This window comes from Physeter macrocephalus, chromosome 11, assembly GCF_002837175.3.
Source record: "Physeter macrocephalus isolate SW-GA chromosome 11, ASM283717v5, whole genome shotgun sequence".
Taxonomy (NCBI): Eukaryota; Metazoa; Chordata; class Mammalia; order Artiodactyla; family Physeteridae; genus Physeter; species Physeter macrocephalus.
The window spans coordinates 89,980,190-90,006,146 of record NC_041224.1 but is presented as its reverse complement, the minus strand read 5'-3'; the positions used below and the strand labels follow the sequence as shown (position 1 = coordinate 90,006,146).

Here is a 25,957-nt window from a genome sequence, read left to right as displayed (position 1 = left end):
GGAGCGGCTGGGCCCGTGAGCCATGGCCGCTGAGCCTGCGCGTCCGGAGCCTGTGCTCCGCAACGGGAGAGGCCACAACAGTGAGAGGCCCGCGTACCTCAAAAAAAAAAAAAAAATTTAGAGGCATACCATGTCACTAAGAACAAAAGAGAATGCAGGAAGGGAATATGTTAGGACAAACATTCACAAAAAATGGTTAGGGACTATAACTCTCCTGTGTTGAAAGTTGAAATACCAGGGGTTACGCAGTCACAAAGGTGTCACAGACTAGGATGTGGCACCATGATTTCCCTGTTGTCCAAACAGATACCACATACATCAGAAAATAAGTTGATTAAAGAGACATGGGTTTTATGGTTGTTAGCTTGCTTGTGTGCAGTGCAACTTATGGAATAAGAGAGCAAAAATACAAGGCACTTATTTGATCAATACATAGAAAGGAGAGATCATTTTTGATAAAGAGAACCCATGAAAAACCTAAGGAGTTCAAAAAGAGATGTGTTGCAAACTAGTGGTTACCAGTGGAGGAGGGGCAGGTGGGAAACACAGGGCTCAGGGAGTGGGAGGTACAAACTACTGGGTAGGCTCAAGGATGTATGGTAAAACATGGGGAATAGAGGCAATATTTTGTAGTAACTGTAAATGGACTTTACCTTTAAAAATTGTATAAAAATAAAAAACTTTAAAAGAAAGATATAATAACACCATTTAAACTTACGTTAAAAAAAAAGAGATATGTTGCTGGCTTTGGAAAAACAAATAAACAAAAAGCTACTTGGTAATTCCGAATTTTATTGAAAACAGTATGCTGATGAATAAGATTTTAATAATTAAAGATGCTTTTTGTGACCTCAATTCTCGGGAAAAAAAATACACACAATGCCATTTGCAGATTAGAAGTGTGACTCTCTAGAGGAAAGATGCAGTCAAGTGGCAGGAAATAAAAGCCCATGTTTGTAATACCCTCAAGGACAATCACTTAATAACCCACAGTGAATCATACAGGAAACGGATATCAGGGCCAGCACAACTTGTCTTCAGTTATTTTAAAAAATAACACACACCTAAGTAAATCTCTCTTATGCAAAAAGACAAAAGATTTGAAATATCTTATAAATAAATAAGGTCATATCTATGAGCTTTACATTATATAATTTAGAAGCAAAGCCACAATTGCCAGGGGCTTGGCTGCTCATTTTAAAGTTGTAGAGGTGGTATGATGCTAGCAATGTTGTCTGCTATATTAGTTGATGGGAAAGAGGTCATGGGGCCTCTCCAGACCTCAGTCTCCTCCTCTTCAAAAGAGTCTCCAACATTCTCACAGTCCTAAAATTCTATAACTGTAAATATCTGGGAGAATTTAAAGGATGTTAAAAGTAAAGCACAAATAGTGGGGGGAAATATAAGAAATATATTTAATTTTGACATACTCATAATGCATTCTTGAGATGAAGAAAGCATATACAGACACAGAAGCATTACCAAGAACTGCCTTCAGGGCTGAAAGAAGGAAGACAATAAACTGTTTATGAGACGAGAGTAAAAGTGAGGGTGAGCAAGGTGGAGAGGTGAGAGGAACACCCAGTATTTTTGAAACTTTGGAGGGACAATGGTAGAAAGAATGGGTACTACATTGGGCCATGGAGACTTCTGGTTGCCTACCCCTTGGACCGTTATCTGATGTGAAGCTGAAAATTACCTCAGTTTGAGTGTCCTAAGAAAATACAGACATGTGTTAGCAACAGTGGTAACAGTTATCACTCTGTGCCAGGTACTGTGCTAGCAGTTTACATGCACCATTCCACTTAATTCTCACAGCACTTGAGGCAAGGGTGATCATTCCCCATTTTACAGATGAGGACCCTGAAGCTTAGAGTCTAAATAAGTCAAGTCTACTTGACTCCAGAGCCTGGCACTCCACCATTCTGCCTCCTTGACCTGAGGGTAGAACTTCACTCGGGGGACCTCTAATGCCAAGGCTTCTGGTCACTCCAGTTTTCTATTTAAAACCAGCAGGCTTTCTCTCCAGCTGCAGAGAGCACAAGGGTGCCACTCAATTCAGTAGGTACAAACTTTCCCACAGTGGCTACAATTCTTTACTGTTTGTCTTTGTAAGGGCAGTGCTTTGGTTGGTCAAAAGAAATAAAGAACTGAAGGCACATAAAGACAGTCTAAAAAGAATTAGGATTCTGGAGAACTACGGTAGACACCATGCAGGGCATGCCTAGGGTAAAATAAAGATTTTCATACCAATTCTAAAATGGCAGCAACCACTGAAACTTGAAATGGAAAATTTAGGGCAAACAGCAACAATTATTTTTCACACTACTCTTATAGAACTCATTACTTTAAATGGCTTAAGGAAAGTATTCGAGTTCCTTCATGGATGGTTGAGTTATAATGGGTTAGGAAGAGAAGTAACAGACAATGTGGGCCTTTTCAGACTGGTAGTCAACCCTCTCTGCTACCAAACACATCCTTGGAGTCGCTGTTGAAGCCAGATTACAAGGCCGGATGGAGGGCGGATATAAAGGACCTGGGGATGTGGAGGGCCCACAGTAAGTCATACGAAGATTTCTGACTTGGTGGAAGACTGGGGCCCCTGATCCCTGCATTGTTCAAGGGTCAACTCTATATTTCAAGGTACAAGAAAAATGTCACACTGTCACAGAGGAGCAAAATCCTCTTCCTGCTCCCACAGTTTAAACAGATTTGTTTCTTGGTCAGTCACAGGCTTCCTAGCTTCAGTGACCCTCTCCTTTTGCTCTGGTCCACAGCTGATGCAGTTGGAGGTCAGGGAATGACCCTCCACTCTGCAAGGAAGGCTTGGAGGGAGAGCACTGACTCAGTGCCGCACAATTCATGGGAAATGAGCATCACATGGCCTCTTGGTAGGGAGGAACTGCAAGTTTTCTCTCTCCAGCTCAGCGTTCCCTCCATGAGTTTCTGCAAACCTAGTTGCTCGTTTCGGATTAGAATTAGTTGCCTTGGTTGATGGCCAGAATGGCAAATAGGCTTCCCCTCGTACACCAAATCCAGTTGATTAGTAGGATCTGCCTGGAACTCTGCGTTGAAAAGAATTCTGAGGGAGGACCGGCAAAACATGTATGACATGCTTGTTTTTTATGAACTGGATATTATCTACAAGAAGCTTCTCAGATAATAACACAATGGAGTATTATAAATTCATCTACTAATCCAAATACTTAAAAAAAAATCAGTGACAGGAAATATTCTGTCAAAACCAAATTTCTGATTACCTGCTACATGTGGCTATTCACAAACAGTAATAAGATATTTGGAAACGACAGGTAGTGGCTAATATGCTTTACATGGAAGTTCTTTTAACTCTTTATAAAAAGAACTTTTAAGAATTCATACTTACCGGATCCCCTCCAGAAGCAAATGAAATAGACTGCATATGATGATTTGCAATAATCTGGAAAACATAAACAAATTAAACATGTATAATGCTATAAACTAATTATACCTAGTTACATACCATCTAACAGTAACGTACATACATTTGCTTGTTTTGGTTTTGCCTGCTCGGCATGCCTTGGGAAACCACTCCACCTACTTTCTATAATAATCTCACTTAGACCATGAGATTCAGGTGGGTTTGATACGCCCATCTCACTACCCCTCCCCTTGCATCTGGACACATGATCCAGGCCTAGCCAATCAGAAAACACCATCCCGCTGGATACAGCAAAGTCAATCAACATCTTTGGGGAGGAACTGAAATGAATAATAGAATGCATCTTTCCCTGCCATTTAAGACTTTAGTATAAGCCCAAAGCTTCTAGGAGCCATCTTTTGCTGCCATGTGGGAAAAGCCTGCTGGAAAATGAAGCTTTCCCTTTGGAGAAAAGTCAGAGCTGAGAGTTAAAAACAGTAAAAAGTCAGGGGGTAATGTGTGTTTCACCAGTTCAACCAATACATTCCCCCCCTCCCTTTATGTTTTTTTCTATTTTATTTATTTAATTTTATATAAGTTAGTTTGAATTGAGTTTCAGTCATCTGCCACCAAAAGTATTCTTACTAAGGCACTAATATTAAGACTTTCAATATGAAGTAAGACTATCCAAGTGAACTGCATTAGTTAGCCAAGAAGATTGTCTCTTTTACTTGAGATTCTAGGCTTGCTTATTTGGAAACCACAATGTAATGACCAACTTGCAGAGATGTATTTGTCATACTGGTTCGAGGGTTCATTAAAACAACGATGCACCAATTGGCTAATCCTGTCTTCAGATTTACTTAAAAGAATCTACTGAAGCTGCTTATATATGATGACCAAGAAATCCTACTCTTAGATGTATATCCGAAAGAATTGTGCAAATACGTACACCAAAAGATCTTCTCAAGAAGGATAATCACTGACTGCCCTGTTCACAATAGCCCCAAATTGGAAACAATCCCAATAATGATCATTGTGGTATTCAAACAAGGGGCTACTACATAGCAACAATATATTTCTTGGGCAAAAAGAAGCCTGTCACAAAGATTGTATACTGCACAGTTGAATTTATATCAAGTTCAAAAGCAGGCAAAAGTATTTTATTCTGTTTGCGGTCAGGATAGTGGTGACTTTTGGTGCAAAGGAAGAGAAAGCAAGTGGTTTTCTAGGATCTTGCAAATGGTGTTCCTTGATCTGGGTAGTGGTTATACAAACATGTTCATTTTGTGATAATCAAGCTATACACTTACGATTTGTGCACTACTCTATGTTTTCTATATTTATGTTTCAGTTTAAAATGATTACTAAAAACAAAATCAATATACAGATTTCATCGTCATTCCCATGTATCAGCAATAGCCAATTTGACACTGTATGGGGGAGAGAGGGAAGGTACATTTTACAAAAGAACCTAAGTATAAAACTAATAAGAATCACATAAGACTTTTTGGAAAACTTCATTGAAGGGTACAAATAAGACCTGAACAAGTAGAAAGACATATATCACCTTTATGGATGAGAAGACAATACCATAAAGATGTAAATTCTCCCCCAAATTAATCTATAAATTCCATGCAATTCCAATAAAAACTCCACCAATGCCATTCAGGGAACTTCTCAAACTACTTCTAAAATTCACATTGGAAGAATAAATGTGCAAGAAGAGCTAAGTCAATTTTTTTAAAGAACAAAATGACAAGATTTTCCTTATTATTAAGACATTATAGACTATAGAAATTCATTAGACTACAAAGTCTAAAAACAGATTGACACTTTTGTGGTCTTTTAGCTTATGATAGATGTGGCACCAAATAGCAGACAAAAGGACAAGTGATTAAATTAGCGGAGGTGGCTGAATTAGCTACATATATGAAAAAATATATAAATAAATCCTATCCTCATGCTATTTATAAATCAGTGTTTGATCCATAAAAGATCTCTACAAACATTAGAAGACAGATAAAAGATTATGCTTATGATTTCTGAGGTAGGTAAATCCATCTTAATAGAAAGAAAAAGACAGGAAAGAAACGCTTAGATTTGACTGCATGAAAACCCATTTTTAAACTTTTGTATAAGACCCCCAAAACAAGAAAACAACAGGGAGAACATATTTGTAACATGTGAAACAAAGTATTCATATACAGAGTTTATAAGAAATTCCTATATCAATAAGAAAAAGAAATAAACCCAAAATAAGACCATTTAATTTTCAGAGGTAATATTGATAGAAATGTTCGATAAACATATTGAAAGATAATCTCCAATCAATTAAGGCTATAAAAAATAAAACAAGACGCCATTAAATTGAAAAAATTGTTAAAGTTCAACAAAATCATGTCTGGTAAGGTGTGGATATTCTCAGACACCGCTGGCTAGAGCTTAAATTTGTACAGCAACTTTGAGAGCAATTTGACATTCACTAAAAACTAAAGTATGCATACCCCACAATTCCACCTTTGCACGTCTAGGTTTTTATTCTAGAGAAATATTGGCACATGTGGATGTTCAATTACCCATAGTTTATAATATCAAAAAATAGAAAGTTATTTGTGCATAGTGAGGTCAACTACAGTATAGCTATACAAATAGAATACTATGAAAAAATATGTCTATGTATACTAACAGGTAAATCTTCAAGACATTGCTGAGGGGTTTTTTTTGTTTGCTTGCTTATTTTGTCAGTTGAAGACAATTATGTAAGACATGTAAAAAAAATAAGATTTTTTTTCCACGAGGACATAAAGATTCATGTAAACGCAAAGAAAAAGGGTTTAAAGAATACACACCAAACTGGTAACAGTGTACATTTATCTCCCGCGAAATGCAATGGGACTATGTATTTCTTGTCTGGTTTTTTAAAGAACACCGATAATATGCTTATTTGTGAATTTAACTTTTTTTTAATGAGAAAAATAGGAGAGATGAATGGATAAATTCTAAATATGTTGATCTGTGGTTGAGAACATCGTGTGGTTTGGAAGTGCAGATTTAGCAGTCATTAGCGCACAGATAAAGACAGACAAAACCGTGGAACAGACGCGGCTGCCTGGGGATGGGGGAAAGAGTGGGAGCAGAAAGAGGGAGAGAAAGGAGGGGGCCGATGAGGGAGGAGGAGTAAGGGGTCTTACAGAATCCATGTATTTTCAAGCTTATCGCATCATAAGCAGCAGAACGGTTAGGTAAGGCAGAGGCCAAGCAATGCTCTTGCACGTACAGCATCTAGGTCTGAAGTTCGAACACACAGAGAGCCAACCAGCGAGCCCCGGGAACATTGCCTGGGCGGAACTGCGAACTGCCGGACCCCAAACAGCGCTCCGAGGGGTAGGCGGTGTCTGGGGGGTCGCGTACACGCACAAGGTCACGCAAGCGCACGGTGCTTGCGCAAGCGCACAAGCGCACGGCCGCGTAGCTCCGATCTTGCCGAAAAAGCCTTGCGGGGAGGTTGAGCTGCTTGCACAATGTCTGAAATGAGCGAGCTGTCCGAGATCTACGAGGAAAGCAATGACCTGCAGATGGATGTGATGCCTGGCGAGAGTGACCTTCCGCAGATGGAGGTAGGCGGCGGGAGCCGGGAGCCATCCCTGAACCCCTCCCGCGCCGGGGCCCAGCCACAGCTGGAGGAGGAAGGCCCGATGGAGGAGGAGGCCGCCCAGCCAATGGCGGAGCCGCTGGGGCAGCGAGGCCTCGCTAGCCGGCCCGGCCCTGGGGAGCAGCCAGGCCAGATCGCGGGCCCTGATTTCGAGAGCGAGGACGAGGGCGAGGAATTCGATGACTGGGAGGACGACTACGACTATCCGGAAGAAGAGCAGCTGAGTGGTGCAGGCTACAGAGTATCAGCGGCACTTGAAGAAGCCAACAAGATGTTTTTGAGAACCTCCAGAGCAAGAGAAGCAGCTCTGGATGGCGGGTTTCAGATGCATTATGAGAAGACCCCGTTTGATCAGTTGGCTTTTATCGAAGAGCTTTTTTCACTCATGGTTGTCAATCGTCTGACCGAAGAGCTCGGCTGTGATGAGATTATTGATAGAGAGTAGTTAAACGCTGTGAAGAGAGGAGGAAACTACTTGAGGAGAGACCTGGCATTCCACTGTCTCTTGGGTTCATTCCAAATAGTTCCGTGCCAATGAAAAACTTGGTCTTCAAAAAAAAAAAAAAAAATTTTTTTTTTTTTGTAGAATAAAGTAGTGACTGCACAGTTATGAAAAAGAAAGAAAATTGTTAAAGAAAAAGGATCTTAATACTGTTGAAACCTGTTTTCAAGAATGTCCTGAAACATTTATGGCTTTGACTTTGTTATTGATCCAGATTAATTTCCTTGCATTGAGGAAAATATATGTTACTGTAAGGGATGGCTTTGCAAGAGTAAGTCATGACCAAGACAGACTGCCAGTACAAGAGCCCACTGATATTAATTATATGAGAAAAAGTAACTAATTTATCCAGCTTAGGACATGAGATGTTTTTGAGTTATTTGGACTGAAAGCATACTGAGAAAACTGTCAGGTTCCATTTTGTGATCTATCCAAGCCGTGGTTATCAAAAGCTAAATTTTTAGTGTAAAATAAATCGAGTATTCTTCAGTATCCCGACAGGATAATCAAACCCCAAAAGAAATATGTATCATGTGTGCTATCTTTTAAAATATGTTTCCAAGAGCATCTGAGATTTTGTTTGTACATGTATCTTGATCATTTTTAAAGCTACTGTAATCTTTAATTCAAGAAAATTCATTGTCTTGAACATTTTTAAAAGTCAAAAATTAAGATGTCCTTAATAATTAAGTTTCAGATTTAGACATTAATGTGTATGTGAAAGTACAAAGAAAACAAACTATTTCTAACATCCGCATATACTAGAGAAATATTCTGTTTTACTTGCTCTCTGTTTTTCATTTTTTACAGGCAAAAGACTCTGGTTGAACTTCATAATGTAAGAACTGTTAAGTGAAAATTGTCCAATAAAAGGAAAGCCCTACACCTAAAAAAGACTTCATGAACAACCCTTAAAGGTTTTTTTAAACCTGCCCAGAAATCCACCTCGGTATCTGAAGTTTCCCTCTGTCTCCTCCTCTAATTAAGCTTGTTATTGGTTATGCACCAGCATTGGAGATAATAAAAATTTCTTGTTCTGTGTATTTTGTTTGTTTGGCTAATGGTATTGCCTACATACTTTCTCTAATACTACTTTTTATTGTGTTATACTGGTTTTATTATATGATTGCAATCACCTTATGATTTAAACTTAATGACTAAGGGAACGTGCTCCAGCTTCAAGTACCGGATTACAAATTAATTGGTGGAAATTAAACTTAGTAAATTCCTATAAGAGAATTTGCCAACCTGGGAAAAACTGCCAAATCAATAACGATGTTACTGTGGTTATTAAGATGCTGATGTTCTGTGTGAATAATAATTAGTCAGAAGTCTGTGCCCAGTAAAACTGAATATACCAACAGGTCTTAGGATCAGTAAAAAGGTACCAGATGTTTTTGCTCCATTATGGCAGTAAAGGACACATCCAATACAGCAGGACAACCTGGAGCCTTATTTATGTTACAGTCATCCTGTCTTTTAGGGAGGGAGGGTTCTTTTCTGTAAAATATAGGACTGACAAGTAAGGATGATCATAATTCAGACGTGAGCTTGGCGGGGAGAGGAGTGATAGACGGGCGAACACTAGATAGAAGGTTAAATGTTGGCACTTAAAACATCTTAATCCGGGCTTCCCTGGTGGTGCAGTGGTTGGGAGTCCGCCTGCCGATGCAGGGGACACGGGTTCGTGCCCCGGTCCGGGAAGATCCCACATGCCACGGAGCGGCTAGGCCCGTGAGCCATGGCCGCTAAGCCTGCGTGTCTGGAGCCTGTGCTCCGCAACGGGAGAGGTCCGCGTACCGCAAAAAGAAACAAAGACAAACAAACAGAACATCTTAATCCTACTTCCTCTCACACAGCTCCACTTCTTTCATTGCATTTTCACACAGCTTGTAGATGCAGTTATGAGTTTGGATACATTGCCCTGCAACGGGAGAGGTCCGCGTACCGCAAAAAGAAACAAAGACAAACAAACAGAACATCTTAATCCTACTTCCTCTCACACAGCTCCACTTCTTTCATTGCATTTTCACACAGCTTGTAGATGCAGTTATGAGTTTGGATACATAACTGCTTGTGTGATGTGAATTAACAGGACTCTGGACAAAGAATGAAAAGGGTGCCCAGTACACATGAATTGACTAGTTGCATTTACCTCCAGATGAAGATGACAGGAAATAGGTTCAGAAAAAAACAGATCTACAAACCAGGGAGTGTAATTCTCTTTCTCTTAGGGATCAAGTAGGGAGCAAGAGGAGGGGGAAAGAAAACCACTCCCTGTTGGGTTTGAAGGCTCATTTTGGGGAGAAAGACCTGGACTCTCTAACTCACTCCTCTGATGGTTGGTTTGTTGGTCTTAAAACTAGGCGGTAACCTGAGAGACCACTGAAATTAATACTTGTTAATATTTACTAAAGGTAGAAAATGGTAACATTTTTAAATGTTACAGTTAATCACAGACTGGAACCAGCCTACCTGATTCAAATCTGGGCTCCACTGCTTATAGCTTTGTAACTGAGTAGATTAATCTCTCTGCCTCAGGATCCTGAACTGAAAATAAGGATAATTGGATGAACCTTATAAATTGCGAGGATTAAATGAAGATATACACACATCTATATAAATAAACTAAAGAAAGGTGTTCTGGGGATGTTCTAATCCTGATTCTTTGATGGGGGGAGACGATGGGGATGTGGAATGGGGAGAGCGAACTTAAACTTATGAGTGTGTAGTATGATTTGTGGAGAGTTTTCTAGGTCTATCCATAGTTACTTCAAATGTTTGCTTAGATCAGATGTCCCACATTGGCTCATCTCAAGAACGCATCTATTTTGTTTGGCTCATGCTTATAATTTTAATTTCTTAATTAAAGACCAACATCTCATAATCCAGAGAGAGCAGCAAAACTCCCAGATTCCCTTCTTTTTTTTTTTTCCCCAGAAGTGGAAGACCTGGCAGCCCTTGACCTATAGTCCCATCGGAAGCATCTGATTGGCCTTTACACAGGGAAAGTATTCTGTTTGCAGTGTTCCCCAGTTTTGTCTCCCCAACATGGAGACCAAGTAGCACTCATCATTTATCACTGTGCTCGCACCATTGTGTGTTCATGAACCTGGACAGTTTGCATTACCTGCCTGGCCTCTGTAGCTGTTTGAATTGTCTCTCCTCTTGGAGACTAAAGGATGTCTCCATTTTCTGCCCGTTTTACCTTATCTCTTTATTACCCTTCTCAATTTCAGTAGCTGTTAGAGTCGATGATAGGAGTGTAGAAACAAGTAGAGAAATAGTGGGAGTAGGAGCTACTCAGACTGACACTTTTGCTTAATGCCTTATTAAAGTATGTCAAGGAAGTCTGTTGCTTGAATTTTTAAAACAAGGACTATATAAAAACCCCTATAACTTGCTTTTGCAAAATATATTTTCCCATCCCCAAATATGGTAAGTTTTAAAAATTGCAAGCATTGCATGTTTGCGTGTTTAATATCTTATTTTCTGCTTCTGAGGTTCTGTGAGACATTTTCTGGGAGTGAATGGTTACATTCTTGATGTTCCCAGTGACTGAAGATAAATGTGAACCATCTGACCCATAAATGCTCTGTCATCTATGAATGTATCTGTAAACTCGAAGCTGTTTATGTTTTCAGTCCAAAGTATATCTTTGAAGTTAAGGGTGGGGGGAGGATATTTGTATTTATCTTAGAACTTCAGAGGCTAGTTTTCTTTAAGGAAAATTTAATTGATAAATCATTTTCTCATGCTACATCCACACGGTCACTTCTCTGCTGCCTTTATCCCTTGGACATTTTAGCTGTCCTTTTGAAGGAACGCATAAAGCTTCTTGAGTTTAAGCATCCAGAGTGGCACATATTTTTTACACCCCAAACCCCATCCCCCGTGGCCATTCTCCCCAGGTCTGCAGAATAGTTCAAAGTTATTTTTAAAAATCAGCCCCTGGTGTAATATCAATGAGATCCTAACTTTGGTCCCCACTCCAGCGGTGGACTGAACACAGCCACCAGTGCAGAAAAGATGTGAGCCACTCCCCAAAGCAGCTCTTTGCTGTAACTACTGGTCATGGAAGCCACCCATGCCCACTGTCCCTCCTTTTATTCGCCTGAAAGACTATGGACGTATGGCAATACCAGCTCTTATTGCAGTGGCCTGGAAAAGGGTAGCGGAGGGGAAAGAGATTTTGAGAATAACTTATGCCGTCCACCATACACACCACAACCCTCTTCTTCCTAAATTCCCCATTCAATTCAGTCACCCATGGAAAGAGCCATTTTTAAAAATGCTCATTTGATTCTGCACAGCTGTCATCGTGATGGCTCTCGCTTTGCCTACCCTTCCTCCCCTACAAAACTCAGATAATTCAAGGGTTCCTATACTCAATGAAATCCTATAACTAAAAGAATTGAGCAACCCTGGTACCATCCACATGGGTGAAAACTAAAAATAAATTTTACATCCACAAATGTCTTGAGGGCAAAGCATCCGAAGGACAATTAATGTTTCACCTTCCACCCAGATAGGCTGCATCTTCCAAGCACAGCCCCATATGTTCTGCTGTCAGATATCAATGGTATCACCTCTCTAGGATAACCAATCTTGATTCAACCAGACAGGAATCTATTTAAAATTGTTTCATATTAAACATTTTCCTCTATGGTGTTTTATACTACTGTGTAAGCAATGTATTTTATTCTGCTTTTGAATTTAGAAAATAAAGCAAACCTCAAAACCACAAGTGAAACAGCGTCACAGATGTAGAAAACAAACATGGTTACCAGGGGTGGGGGGAAGCGCGGTGGGAGAGGGATAAATTGGGAGATTGGGATTGACATATACACACTACTATGTATAAAATAGATAACTAATAAGGACCTATTCTATAGAACAGGGGGGCTTCCCTGGTGGCACAGTGGTTAAGAATCCACCTGCCAATGCAGGGGACACGGGTTCGAGCCCTGGTCAGGGAAGATCCCACATGCCGCGGAGCAACTAAGCCCGTGAGCCACAACTATGAGCCCGCGTTGCTAGAGCCCGTGCTCCACAACTACTGAAGCCCGCGTTGCTAGAGCCCGAGCTCCGCAACAAGAGAAGCCACCACAATGAGAAGCCCACACACCGCAAGGAAGAGTAGCCCCGCTCGCCGCAACTAGAGAAAGCCAGCGCGCAGCAACGAAGACCCAACGCAGCCAAAAATAAATAAATGAATGAATAAATAAATAAATTATATAGCACTCTTCTCAATACTCTGTATATGACCTATATGGGAATAGAATCTTAAAAAGAGTGGCTATATGTATATGCATAACTGATTCACTTTGCTATACAGCAGAAACTAACACAACGTTGTAAATCAACTCTACTCCAAGAAAAATTAAAAAAAAAAACTGCAAGTGAATTTTTTGGCAAAAAAATGGAAATCAAAATGTTTATAACTGTACTTATATGTTACTGACAATTTTATAATTTTACATATTACAATATGCTTTCCCTGCTAAGTACTGAGTGTATGTAAAGGCCTCAAGGAAAAATTCACCATGTAACGGGCACTGTGCTGAGCGATTTACATCCAGTGATTTACATGATCTTACTTAATCCTCTAAATAACCCTATAAGACACATACTGTTGCTAAGTCCATCTTCTCAGAAACTCTATGTTTAAGACCATAATCCTCATTTCACTGATGATGAAAATTGAGTGGTAGGGTAACTTGCTTGTTAGTGGCAAAGCCAGGCTTTCAACCTACATGTGACCTCAAAGCCTCTTAGTGTTTTATCACTGACAAGTACACGTTAAACTGTGCGTGAGTCCCTGATCAATAGCACTCCACACAGTAAAAACTTAAATACTAAGAACTTCAAATCACTACATATTAGACAAAGAAAAATTAGACTCTAACATACATAAATAACCTGATATAAGGAATTTAGTTTAAAAAATAAAAAGTAAGTCAAAAAAGAGTGTCCTAGTTTAAAGTACATATTTAGCCCAATGCCTGTATATCTTTTATATTTGCTTCAGCAATGCTGTTCTTTGAGAAATAATGTTTACAGTGAGAACTCAGGCACACCATAGCATCATAAATCATCAAAGATGAAAAAGTTGTTTACACAATAACACTTGAGAAGGCTTTTCAATCTTAAGGGTTGGAAGAAAATGTTTTCTGCTTAAATTTCGGTTGGTTAGAACATTGACCCTAACATCACCCTTCCCCTCTGTCCTTCATTTGCATCCCCAGTCCAACACACAGTCTGTTAGTTCTGATGATGGAATTGCTTTCCCTTTGGAGAGGGGTAGCGGAGAGTAATAAATGAGTGACTCAAGTATATTCCAAATGGTACTTAATATGTTCTTTGCACCTTAGTTCTTATTACAAAGCCGATAGGTAGGGGCAAGTATGTAGGCAGTTAAATGCCCCAGTGGTGGGTTAGTAATACTGTTGTCCTAATTATTGCTACACATAAATCCTTGGCAGATTTTTTTCCCTCATGTCTTATAAAGTTTTAGGCACAGTCTGAAACTATATTCTCTTCATTATGCCCAGACTGTTCTAGAAAAATAAACGATATGTTAAACTATAAATGACATTCATGATCTTACCTGTTGGTTGTCAAGATTCATCAATGTGAGGCTGCATGTTGAGATGGTCAGTTTTATATTCATTCCCGAAAACTGAAGATTACTTTTGCCAAGAACTGTGGATAGGAACTTAGCTGGAGGCTTTAAAAATAACATAACAACACTCTGTAAGTTATGGATTTTGTTACAGACTGAATATTTATGTTTTTTTAAATGTTAAAAATGAAACCAAAAGTTGGTTCTTCAAAAAGATCAACAAAATTGACAAACCTTTAGCTAGATAAACTAAGAAAAAAAGAGAGAAGACTCAAATTAGTAAGATGAGAAATGAGAGTGGGGTCATTACTACCAATTCAACAGAAGTAAAAGGATTATGAGAATACTATGAACAATTGTATGTCAACACACTGGATTACCTAGATGAAATGGACAAATTCCTAGAAACATAAAAGCTACCAAGACTAAATCATGAAGAAATAGAAAATCTGTGTAGACCTATAACTAGTCAGAAGGAAGGAAGGAAGGGAGGGAGGAAGGAAGGAAGGAGGGGAAAATAACAAGTGTTAGCAAGGATGTGGAGAAACTGAAACCCTTGTACACTATTTGTAGGAATGTACAATGGTACAACAGCTATGGAAAACAGTATAGCAGCTCCTCAAAAAATTAAAAATAGAATCACCATATGATCCAGCAATTTCTACTTTTTGTTATATACCCAAAGAACTGAAAGCAAGGACTTGAAGAGATATTTGTACATCCATGTTCATAGCAGCATTATTTACAATAGTTAAAACATGGAAGTAACCCAAGTGTCCATCAACAGATAAATGGAAAGCAAAATGTGATATATACATACAATGAAATATTTATTCAGTCTTAGTAAGGAAGGAAATTTTGACATGTGCTACAGCATGGATGAACCTTGAGGACATTATGTGAAGTAATGTGAAACAAGCCAGTTACAATAAGACAAATACTGTGTGATTCCACTTATATGAGATACTTAGAGTAGTCAAAATCATAGAGAGAGAAAGTAGAATGGTGGTTGCCAGGGGCTGGAGAGGGCAGGGAATGGGAAGTTGTTTTTTAATGAGTATAAACTTTCTGTCTTACAAGATAAAAAAAGAGTTATGGGACTATTCCTAATAAATTGTTTAACTAGATTGTGTAAAATAACTTCATTGCTTAATATGAAATTTCAAAGTTAAGGCTTGGGGGAAATGGGCTTTATAGAAGCAAACAATTCTAAGTATATTCTGTTCTTCAAATAAATGACTTTATTTCTTTAAAAAAAGAGTTATGGGGATAGATGGGGGTGATGATTGAACAACAATACGAATGTACTTAATATCCCTGAACTATACCCTTAGAAATGGTTCCAATGGTAGATTTTATGTTATGTGTATTTTACCACAATTTTTCAAATTGGGAGGAAAAAGAATAGAAAAAATATAAAGTACGTGGAAGAGTCCCTGGCATGTATTAAGTACTCAATAAAAATGCTAGCTATCAAAGGAAATTAGCTCAAAAATTTCTTTTTTTTTTTTTTACTTCTTTACATGTGTACTCTCTGGCAAGATGATAGCCTGGTTTGCTTTTGTTTTATTTTGTTTTGGAGTGTAGACTCTCACTACTCCTGAAATGAGAAAGTCTGAAGTGAATAAGCCTGTTTGTCGGCATCTTCCAGTCGGAACCTCCTATTCACAGAGGTTATGAGAGGCGGGAGGAGGCTAGAGGCTACAGACAGACCATCGGTTCTGTCGGAGAAACTGGTAATATGGGAGTTCTAGTAGAATTCAAGAGCCATTCATCAGAGTTTCCCAGATCATGTGGCTCATCTGAGTCACTCTGGGTGACAGTAGGTTCAGCCCTATGCAAAATATTGAGTAATGATTTAAAAATTAGGCAGGGTGGTATGGAAATAGAGCAGTAAGCCGGGACTCTGAAGACCTGGCTTCTACAGCTGGCGCTGACCTTGATCTTCCTAGTGACTCAAGGCAAGTCTCTTCTCTGAGCCACAGTTCAGCAGCTGGCAAAGTGAGAGGGTTCAAATGGGAGATCTCTAAAAATTCCTCCCCTCTTAAACAGTCTATAGTTCTATAATTTACATAGTTATCTTAAGAGCCATTGCACCTCCCCTTTGGACTTTTCAAAGCAACTAAGTATTCTAGGGATAATACTAACTACCATTAGGGTTGAAAGCCTAATGTAAGCAAGACACTTACACATCACTTCATTTAATTCTTAAATAATTCTATAAACTAAGGGCTATTTTCTCCCACTTTACAAATGAGGAAACCAAGGATTCGAAAGGTGAAATGACTTGATCGAGATCACATAGTAGGTGGCAGAGACAGGATTTAAATCCAAGTCTAACATCAAATCTCATGATTTCTTTCAACATGAAAAGCTCCTTCTACCCATTTATTACCCTTACCTCTACCAGCACTCTTGTTTCCATCTGAAAATAGGCCATGGCGTCCTAAAAGTCTAAAATGTTAAAATGCAGAATACATACATTATAAAATATTGAAATTGGAAGGTACCAAAATTGGTCATCTGGTTCAACATCTTAACTTTACAGGAACAAGAATGGAGTTTTGGAGAGATGAGATACCATGCTCAAAGGTAAGTAAATACCTAGCTCTTCAACCAGATTTTCTGACTTGAAAAGACCCAGGTGCTTTCTCCTCTCTGACCCTCAGGCATCACCATTTCAGACAGTGTCTGGCAAGTCAGAAAAAATTGAGGGACAAGAACAACTTTGAGTGCATCTCAGATAGCATGCCAAATAATCAAGGCCATTCTGGACCTTGGGTCATGTGGTGGGATGAACTAACAATTATTTTGATACTATCTTTCCCATAGTTAGGGAAACTAAAACAAAAAAACCACACCAATATTTACCTTTCGCTTTTTAATGGCTCCATTTGCCCCAGGGACAGCTTCACACAGGCGACTTATTGCTTCCCTACAGAACAGAAACCATATAAAGATTCAGCATACTATCAAGCACACGGTAAATGTTCAATAAACATTAGCAAGTATTATGACCAAAATGTACACTTACACAATGGTGAGTCTGACATAAATGACCTTCCCCACTCCCACTGGAGAAAACACTGAGCTTAGACTCTCTGCAGCTCAAACCCAAGAAAATCCAGCAACACCCTAATATTGAAAAATTGCTTTACAGTAAGGGGTCCTACTATTCACCTTCTTCGTCTTTTTTCCTTGGCTTTTAAGGATTCGTTTTCAGTGCTATTGATTTCTAACCAAAAAGGACTGATGGAAATTTACTGTCTGCGAATACTTCACAGTTTTACCTTTAGCAAAATCCCCTGTGGTGTGATGAATAAAAAAGCTTCATAGTATCTCAGCACCAAAGATAATTAAATACAAAAGAATCCAACACTAGAGGAAGTTTAAAAGGATTGAGACAGAATTGAACTTCAAGGTGGTCTCAAATGGAGCCTTATTGACTAAGTTACTGCTCCAAGCCATTGAGCTTTCATGTAATTTCACAGAAGAAAAGAAAATCAATAACAAATTTCCTCCTTTGCTTATTTTTCTGCCCTTACTATATATTGCACTTCCTGAGAGAAAAGCACCGCTAAAAGAAGTAGTTGTTCCTTAATGGAAGTGGTGAATGAACTGGCGCCCTCCTCTCCAGAAATGCAGTTATAACTAAGAGCTTTTGTCTCTGGGACTCAGCATTCAGAATCACCCAAGCTTTCACGTGGCGTGATCTGAAGCTTCGCTTCATGCCTTTCAACACACATATCAAACTTTTCACAAAGCAAATGGAAATCTCTAAACTCCTTCCTGGATCCACTGGACATCATCATTTAAATTAGTACACTGTATTCACACACACACACACACACACACACACAATATACAGTTTTTATATATATATTAGATTTCATGAAAATATTTTCTATGAGATGTTTTTGATTCCCAAAGGAAGGGAGATGCAGAGAGAGGAATGCAGACCCATTAAAAAAATATATATGTTATAGATAGATAGATATAAAGATATATAAATAAATATAGATAGGTAGATCTATATACATAGTAGTACAGAGCTATGTTCTCAACATAATTACCCGCAACCAGTGGATAGAAAGGCTTTTTGCCTTAGCGTATCTTCTCAGAATTTTATGTTTATTGCTTCTCTAGGATTCCAAACTTGTTCTGTGGAGTCAAAACAGGACAACTCAGAGAGTTGGTCTTTTTGGTTTCGTTGGTTGATTGATATTTTGAGTCATCTTAATGATTAGTCAATAATTGATGACATATCTAATTGATCCGAATTGGCCTCTGGTGTTGCCAAAACAACTAGTCCAGGCACCCAAATATGTTGTTGGTATTTAACAAAGAGAGATTATGGGAAAGGTGTTCTTAGATCCTTTACTCCATGAGAGCCAACAGGGGTGCTTTGGTCTAAAAAGCTCCCTGTAAATGGTTTGAAATAAAAGTAGAAACAAAGGCGGGCACTGATGCTGCCAAGTATAATAATAGTTATTATTAGAAGTTGTTACTTTTATATAGCACCTATAGTTTTATAAACTGCTTTTCCAGGCATTGTTTTCTTGATTCTCATTCCAACTGTCAATATCTTCTAACAAAAAGTAAAGTTATGAATTTGAATTAAAGGGAATGCTTTATAGGATGAGCACCCCTCAAGGAGGGTTTGGAAGGCTGAACCTTCCTGGCAGAGTGGAGTTGGAAAATTCCAGACAGAGGGAAGAGCACGTGTAAAGACACTAAAGCATACATTATCACAACATGTGGGGAACTACAGTACTTTGACATTGATATTGCAGGAGCATAAGGTGTGGTAGAACAAGAGTGAGTAAGAGCTAAGAGATGGCATTAGAGTCTGAAAACTTTTTCTATAAAGAGCCAGATAGTAAATATTTTAGACTTTGCTCTGTTGCAACTACTGAACTCTGCCACTGTAGCTCAACAGCAGCAGTAGACAACATGTAAACAGATGAGCACAGCTGTGTTCCAGTAACTTTATTTCTAAAAGCAGGCAACTGGCCATATTTAGCCCAAGGGCTGTCGTTTGCCAATTCCTGGATTAGGTAATTCATACAAACGGAGTTAGAAATAGTTCAGTTTTAAGAAACAAGAAAATGTCGACATTCATTATACTTTTAGAATTAAAAATTAAAGCAACTATAAGATACTTGCTCCACTCTTATTACATTCACAAAAAAGAAAATTACAAAGCCAGTATTGGGAGAAATGGGAATAATTCCACTTCGGGTATATTTATCCATTGCTGGTGGCCTTGATTAGTATTAATACAATCTCTCTAGAGATAAAGTTCATAAAAGATGACAAACGTCATAATATTTAGCACAGCTTTTGACAAGGGAGGAGGAATTTGTATTGAAATAGCATTGAGTAGTTATGTAAAAGAAACATTTATTTTAGAGTAAAAAACCAACCCCAAAGCTTGTGATATAGATATAAAACAAATCAATATAAATATTGCCACTTGAAATGCTAAGTATGAGAACTATAGAAATATGGGGGGAATCTATACAAATTAGTGGGGAAAAGTAGAACTTGGAATGGCATATACACAATGGTAGCAGCTATATAAAATTAATTCTGTATAAATAGTGACAAAGAAAGAGCATATAAACGGTGACTTGGTTTAGGTGTCTTCTGTGTGTGATTTGCTGTTTCCTGTTTTTGATGTTTAGATGTAAACAGTGTTATGTTTTCCTTCATTGTGCAGTTGATTGCATAAAAAATCTTTTAAAATATTCAAAAGAATGCAAAGTTAGTTCCTCAGCAGTTTTGCTCATGTACTGTGGAGATGTGAGAGCATGTCAAGGATGTCCCGATGGAATGACACAGCCTGACTCTCTTTTGCCAACAATTGCAGAGATGGGACAATGCTCACGTTATAGATGATAACAGATCTTTATTTCTCTCTCTGCTCCCATCCCAGCTTAGCCTTTAACACCTCCATCTTTATAGCCACTAAGTCCAGATTTATCTTTTCAGTTTATTTGGTAGACTTGCCAGTTTCCACCCCACAAAGTTTCACAAACAAAAAAACCCTTGACCAGATTTAGCAATGCTTTCACATTAGAAATCCCTACCTTTAGATTTGTAGCAGAGAGCCTGGGTTTTAGTGAAGAAGCTGCTCCTATTTATATGGTCAGGCTCAGCACTGATCACCTTATGTACGTCTTCTCATTTAGTCTTAATAATGTCATTTCAAGGTAGGTATTTTATCCCCATTTTACAAATGAAGAAACTAAAGTTCAAAGAATTTTAATAACTGCCTCCAAATAATGCAGCGGATAGTGGGAGAGACAGAATGCAAATCCAAGTCTGACTTCAAAATCCACACTCATCCAGGGAGGGACCATATTGCCAAGTGCATGAAAAGGAGGGAGTCCCAGACTTTGGGGACTATAGGAGGAGAAACATATTGGTCCTTCCCTGCTCACTCCCCAACACAGAAAGGGGCTCCTTTTTGGCCAATCCTTCTGCATTGTGGCTGGAGTAACCTGCCAAGGGAATAAGGCAAAGTGGTAGGGGTCAGCTCTGGAGAAGGCCCATGAGGATGCCCCAGCCCTTTGCTTTCTATATATCGGCTGTTATCTCCTTAGGGATGAGAAGAGCTTCCAGAGCCCAGCCACTTGCCCTCAGGGGAAGAACACACATGTGTGCAAGGCACACTCACTCAGAACTTTAAAGTAAGTTGAGGCACCAGAAGCTTCACAGATTCTGAAAGTCTCTTAATATACAACTCAAAAGAAAAAAAGGGGAAACTTGTGCTTATGAACTTGCTTTTAAAAAGTAGTTATACTGTACACCCACGTTCACAGCAGCATTGTTCACAATAGCTAGGGACTTCCCTGGTGGTCCAGTGGTAAAGAATCTGCCTTCCAATGCAGGAGACACAGGTTCGATCCCTGGTCAAGATCCCACATGCCGTGGGGCAGCTAAGCCCGAGCACTGCAACCATTGAGCTCACATGCCTCAGTGAGAGAGCCCATGTGCAGCAAACTACAGAGCCCACGCGCTCTGGACCCCACGCGCCACAACTACTGAGCTCATGCACCCTGGAGCCCGCACACCACAGCTACGGAGAGAAAACCTGCACACCACAACTAGAGAGAAGCCCAAGCACCGCAACTAGAGAGAAACCCGAGCGCCACAACAAAGAGATCAAGTGCCATATGAAAAGGTTCCGCATGCCTCAACCAAAGTTCCTGTGTGCTGCAACTAAGATCCAACAGAGCCAAAAAAAATAAGATAAATAAATAAATAAATAAATAAATAAATAAAATATTCACAATAGCCAAAGCATGGAAGGAACCCAAGTGTCCTCAATGGGTGAATGGATAAGCAAAATATGGTATATACATACAATGGAATATTATTCAGCCTTAAAAAGGAAGGAAATTCTGCAATGTGCTACAACATAATGAATCTTGAGGACATTATGCAAAGTGAAATAAACCAGTCACAAAAAGACAGATACTGCATGATTCCACTTACATAAGGTACTAAGAGTAGGTCAAAGATCATAGAAAGTAGAATGATGGTTGCCAGGGTCTGGGGGAGAATGGGGAGTTACTGTTTAATAGGTGCAGAGTTTCAGTTTCACAAGATGAAAAGAATTATGGGGATGGACAGTGGTGATGGTTGCACAGCAATGTGAACGTATTTAATGCCCCTGAACTATATAGTGGGCTGGCCAAAAAGTTCGTTCAGGTTTTTGTAAGGTGTTACAGAAAAACCCAAACGAACTTTTTGGCCAACCCAATACTTTAAAGTGGGAATTAAGATGGTAAATTTTATTTTATGTGTCTTTTACCATAATAGAGAAAAAGAGCTACCAAAAATAAAGTAGTTATTACTTTTTTTTTTACTTGAGACTCTAAGGAGAATCATAGGTCTCTCTCCAATAAAAGGCCTATTTGTATAAATGCTTCTATTCAATGTTACAGGGCCCATCCCACCCCTGCCCCCCGGCCCCTCAGCCCCATCCCTGGAAAACCATCTGTGGGCCTCTTGGGAATCCACACATCGCAGGTTAAGAACCACTGCTTTAAAATAACCTCTCAAAACTCTCCTTTCTTTGCTGTTATCAGTGTTAGCAAATCTGAAACCCTAGTCAGGGAAGACACATACGCTCTTGCGTTTTGTTGCCTTTCTTCACAAAGATCTTTTCTTCCCCTCAGACGCCGACCAAGAGATTAACTGTAACATTCTCAAGAACAAATAGTACTTTCAATGCTTTCCTGGAGTTCCAGACACACCCTCCGACCTAAAGCACTGACTTTACAAATACTGAGAAAAAAGAAAACAGAGATCCTGAAGCAAGGATTCCTCACAGGATGGGGGTGCCCCCCACCATCCCAGCTGCCCAAGCAGCCTGCATTTCTTCAGAGCGTCTTGGAAGCTGACGACCATGGGACATTCTCCAGCGAGCAAACATTCAGCAATCGTCCTCTCTTAGAGGAGCAAGACTTTTCAGAGTTTAAACAGCTAAAGATTTCCACCCTGGGAGCCTGTACCAGAAAGAGAGAGAGAGAGAGACCCATGGCACCAACAGTGGTCACTTTGTTTATTGTTTTGCCACATGAGAGGGAAGGGGAGAAGCGGGCTGATGTAAGAGAATGAGAATGCAGTTGAAGATTTGCTTTTAAGCATATAAAACCCTGCCTACGTCATAAGACCAAAAAAAGATATTTTTGTCTGTTTTAACAGAGTCCAAACTAATCCCCCAGACAAAGGCACCTTTCTTCATCAACCCCTGGCCACTACAGTACTTAAGAAGTTATAATTTTTCTGTGTCTTTAACTCTTAAACAGTTAAGCTCCTCTGGAAGCAATGTTGCCCAATCTTTGTTTTTTGAAATTTGGAAGGCAATATCCTAATCCAAGACAAAGGGGAGCATTTAAGGGAGGATGGGGGCCTGTGGGACAGAATGTTTCCAATGAATGTCAAAATACAGTTCTTCAGTAAATAGGAAAGCCAGAAACTGTGTCACATGACACCAGGCAAATGGCCCAGCAGAGCAGTTAAAAGCAACTATCCCCATCTCCCAACACACACACACACACACACACACACACACACACACACACACACGGAGTGGTTCTGTTTTGTCCAAGCAAACAGAAATGAGAATACATTTTAATCCCAGCAAGAGCCTTTCCAAAATAAAACTCAAAAAATATGTAGGCAGAACAAAGGCACAGGGATTTTCCCTTACTTTTCATCTCCAACATGAACACTTAAAGAAATCAGTTACGGGGCTTCCCTGGTAGCGCAGTGGTTGCGCGTCCGCCTGCCGATGCAGGGGAACCGGGTTCGCGCCCCGGTCTGGGAGGATCCCACATGCCGCGGAGCGGCTGGGCCCGTGAGCCATGGCCGCTGAGCCTGCGCGTCCGGAGCCTGTGCTCCGCAACGGGAGAGGCCACGGCAGAGGGAGGCCCGCAGACCACAAAAAAAAAAAAAAAAAAGAAATCAGTTAACAATGTCGCAGGGACAAGTTGTCACCTGAATGTCTCAAACTGCTTTCCTATTGATGAATGAGAGGACTCATAAGTAATTCAGACTCCACATCAGTGTGGTATTACGGTGTTCCAATTGTTCTAGGGAAACTAGTACCTGCTTTTTTTGAAATCTTTGCCTTCAGAACATCAAGCCTCGGTGATCTATGTGTTCAATTTTGTTCAGCTTGGTGAAATTAAAGACATCCAAGAATATGTGCAAGCCCCAGACAGGACACTTTAGAACATAAGCCTGCCTCCATGGCGATAAGCACACAATGAGTGCAGTCAATGCCCCTAGACCAGCGGAAAATGGAAAACTTCAAATTCCCTTTGTGCTATTATCAAGGGGCATCGCCCATGCACTCTGGGAGGGTCGACACAGCCCGTAAAATATATCCTTTCATTTTAGTAATAGGCACTTCAGGTCCCAGATAGTCAAATCAAACCTTTCAGGACTGCCCACAGCATTTACTCTCACATGGACTTATCTCACCACGCCGTTCAACCTGGATTCTATTTAAAATCTGATTATAAAGTACATTTGCAATTCTACCCAACACAAGCCACCACAGAACACAGGTTGTTCTGTCTACTCTGTGATTCTGCCCTTTGGCTCTGATGCAAAGGTTGACCCATCAACTGCACTTTAATGAAGTGAAAGACCATCCCGTCCCCAGGATGGCACCTCCCCTGCAAGTATCTCCCCAGTAAACAGAAATGAAGTGCTGATTTTCTCCTATTCCCCACAATGATTTCCTGTAATAGAATCACATATTTCAAAACGCAAACACACCCCCATACTGATGGCTTATACACCTTCAAATATGAAATGACAACAGAGAAATGGGGTTGATTTCACACAAAACACACTGGAATTGGTAAATCCAAAAGACTGTTCTCCTTTACTTTGGAATAAACTAAAACAACTCTGTTTTAGACAAAATATACTAAAATATTATGAAGGCATGTCTTTTGGGGTTAAAGAGTGTACTGATCATACAGTGTGGTCACTTAAGAATCAGAATTCATTTTTTAAAAAACCAAAACAGATCCAACATAATCACCCACTTTATCTGTCACATTTCACTCCAAATGATGTTTATCTACTTCCAAAAATTAGGCCTATCTTCAAAAAAGGAAGATTTGGTGCCATTTAAGATACTTAAAACAGTTTGCCAGAGGTCTCTATAATGTTGAGCAAGACAGTAATGGGTAGAATGAGTGTATGACTTCCACCACTGTTTTAAAAAAAAAAATAACTCCTTGTTTTATGGGCCATTTGGTGTATATACTATAGATTTTATCTGGTAAGTCCATTTTTAAAAAATGTGTGTGTGTGCCTCTGGAAGGAATTAGTAACTGGCTTAGCCAGTTGAATCCACTGGTCGGACAACTTTGGCATGCACATCTGCTAAGAATTCACTGAGATAACCATTTAGGTACATGGCGATCAAACTTCAAAGTTCTTAAGAATTAACTGGGATGCTGATGAAAAATGCAGATTCCTGGGACTGTTCTTGAGATTTTGATGCTATAGGTCTGCAGTTTAACAGCCTCCCAGGTGATTCTGAAGCAGATCAGTTCAAGGACCACACAGCGGATTAGAACTTCTACTTGAACTCGCTGCACAGTATGACTGGTTCTGTGCTCTACAGCTTCAACCACATGGTCATATTAGTGGATGCTAAGGAATTAGGTCACCTGCTCCTAGCAGCTACGGTAGGGAAGCCTACACTGCCTGCACATTTGATGATGTTCCATTCAGCGAGTAATTTGTATTCAACTTAGTCAATATGCTGGGAAGGATATTTGGTATAATCCTCTCCTGTCCACTCTGTCCCCTTCATCCTGGCTATCTCCTCACGGGAAGGGCTTTCACCAGAGGGCATCTGGAGGTCCTGAACATCTTTGCTCACGTGACCCCCTGCACACATGGGTGGTGATAAGTGACCTGCATTCTCTCCCATCTGGCAGCCTGTACGCTGAGAAGCCTAGTCCATCTGCCCCTGGAAATGCATTCATGCTCTAGGCAGTGGTTCTCAACCTTGGCTGCACACTGGGGAAACACAGGGGAGCCTTAACAAATCCTGATGACTGGGTCTCATCTCCAGACATTCTGATTTAACGGGTGAGGGTGGGACTACTGCAAGTTTTAAAAGCACCCTCAAGTGCTTCCAACAGAGCTAAGTCAGGTTGAGAATCTCTTCATAGCAGTAGTCAGCATGCCTTTTTATACAGGACCAGAGAGTGAAAATGTTAGGCTTTT

General features: G+C 39.8%; 2 protein-coding genes across 3 annotated transcripts in view; one reads left to right on the top strand and one right to left on the bottom strand.

Annotated features, from left to right (window-relative positions):
- Positions 1-25,957, bottom strand: part of SHC4 (SHC adaptor protein 4) — a 131,592-nt gene that overhangs the window by 46,895 nt on the left and 58,740 nt on the right. For both annotated transcript variants that reach the window (XM_028495359.1, XM_024117509.2), the window contains exons 3-5: positions 17,054-17,117; positions 14,168-14,287; positions 3,386-3,439 (exon numbers count right to left, since the gene is read on the bottom strand). In XM_028495359.1, coding sequence (XP_028351160.1) covers positions 3,386-3,439; positions 14,168-14,287; positions 17,054-17,117 — 238 coding nt within the window. The remainder of the gene's footprint in view (positions 1-3,385; positions 3,440-14,167; positions 14,288-17,053; positions 17,118-25,957) is intronic.
- On the top strand, positions 6,851-8,600 carry EID1 (EP300 interacting inhibitor of differentiation 1). Its single transcript, XM_007119661.3, has one exon. It carries the CDS (start codon positions 6,925-6,927, stop codon positions 7,498-7,500), a length of 576 nt encoding a protein of 191 aa, XP_007119723.2. The 5' UTR covers positions 6,851-6,924; the 3' UTR covers positions 7,501-8,600.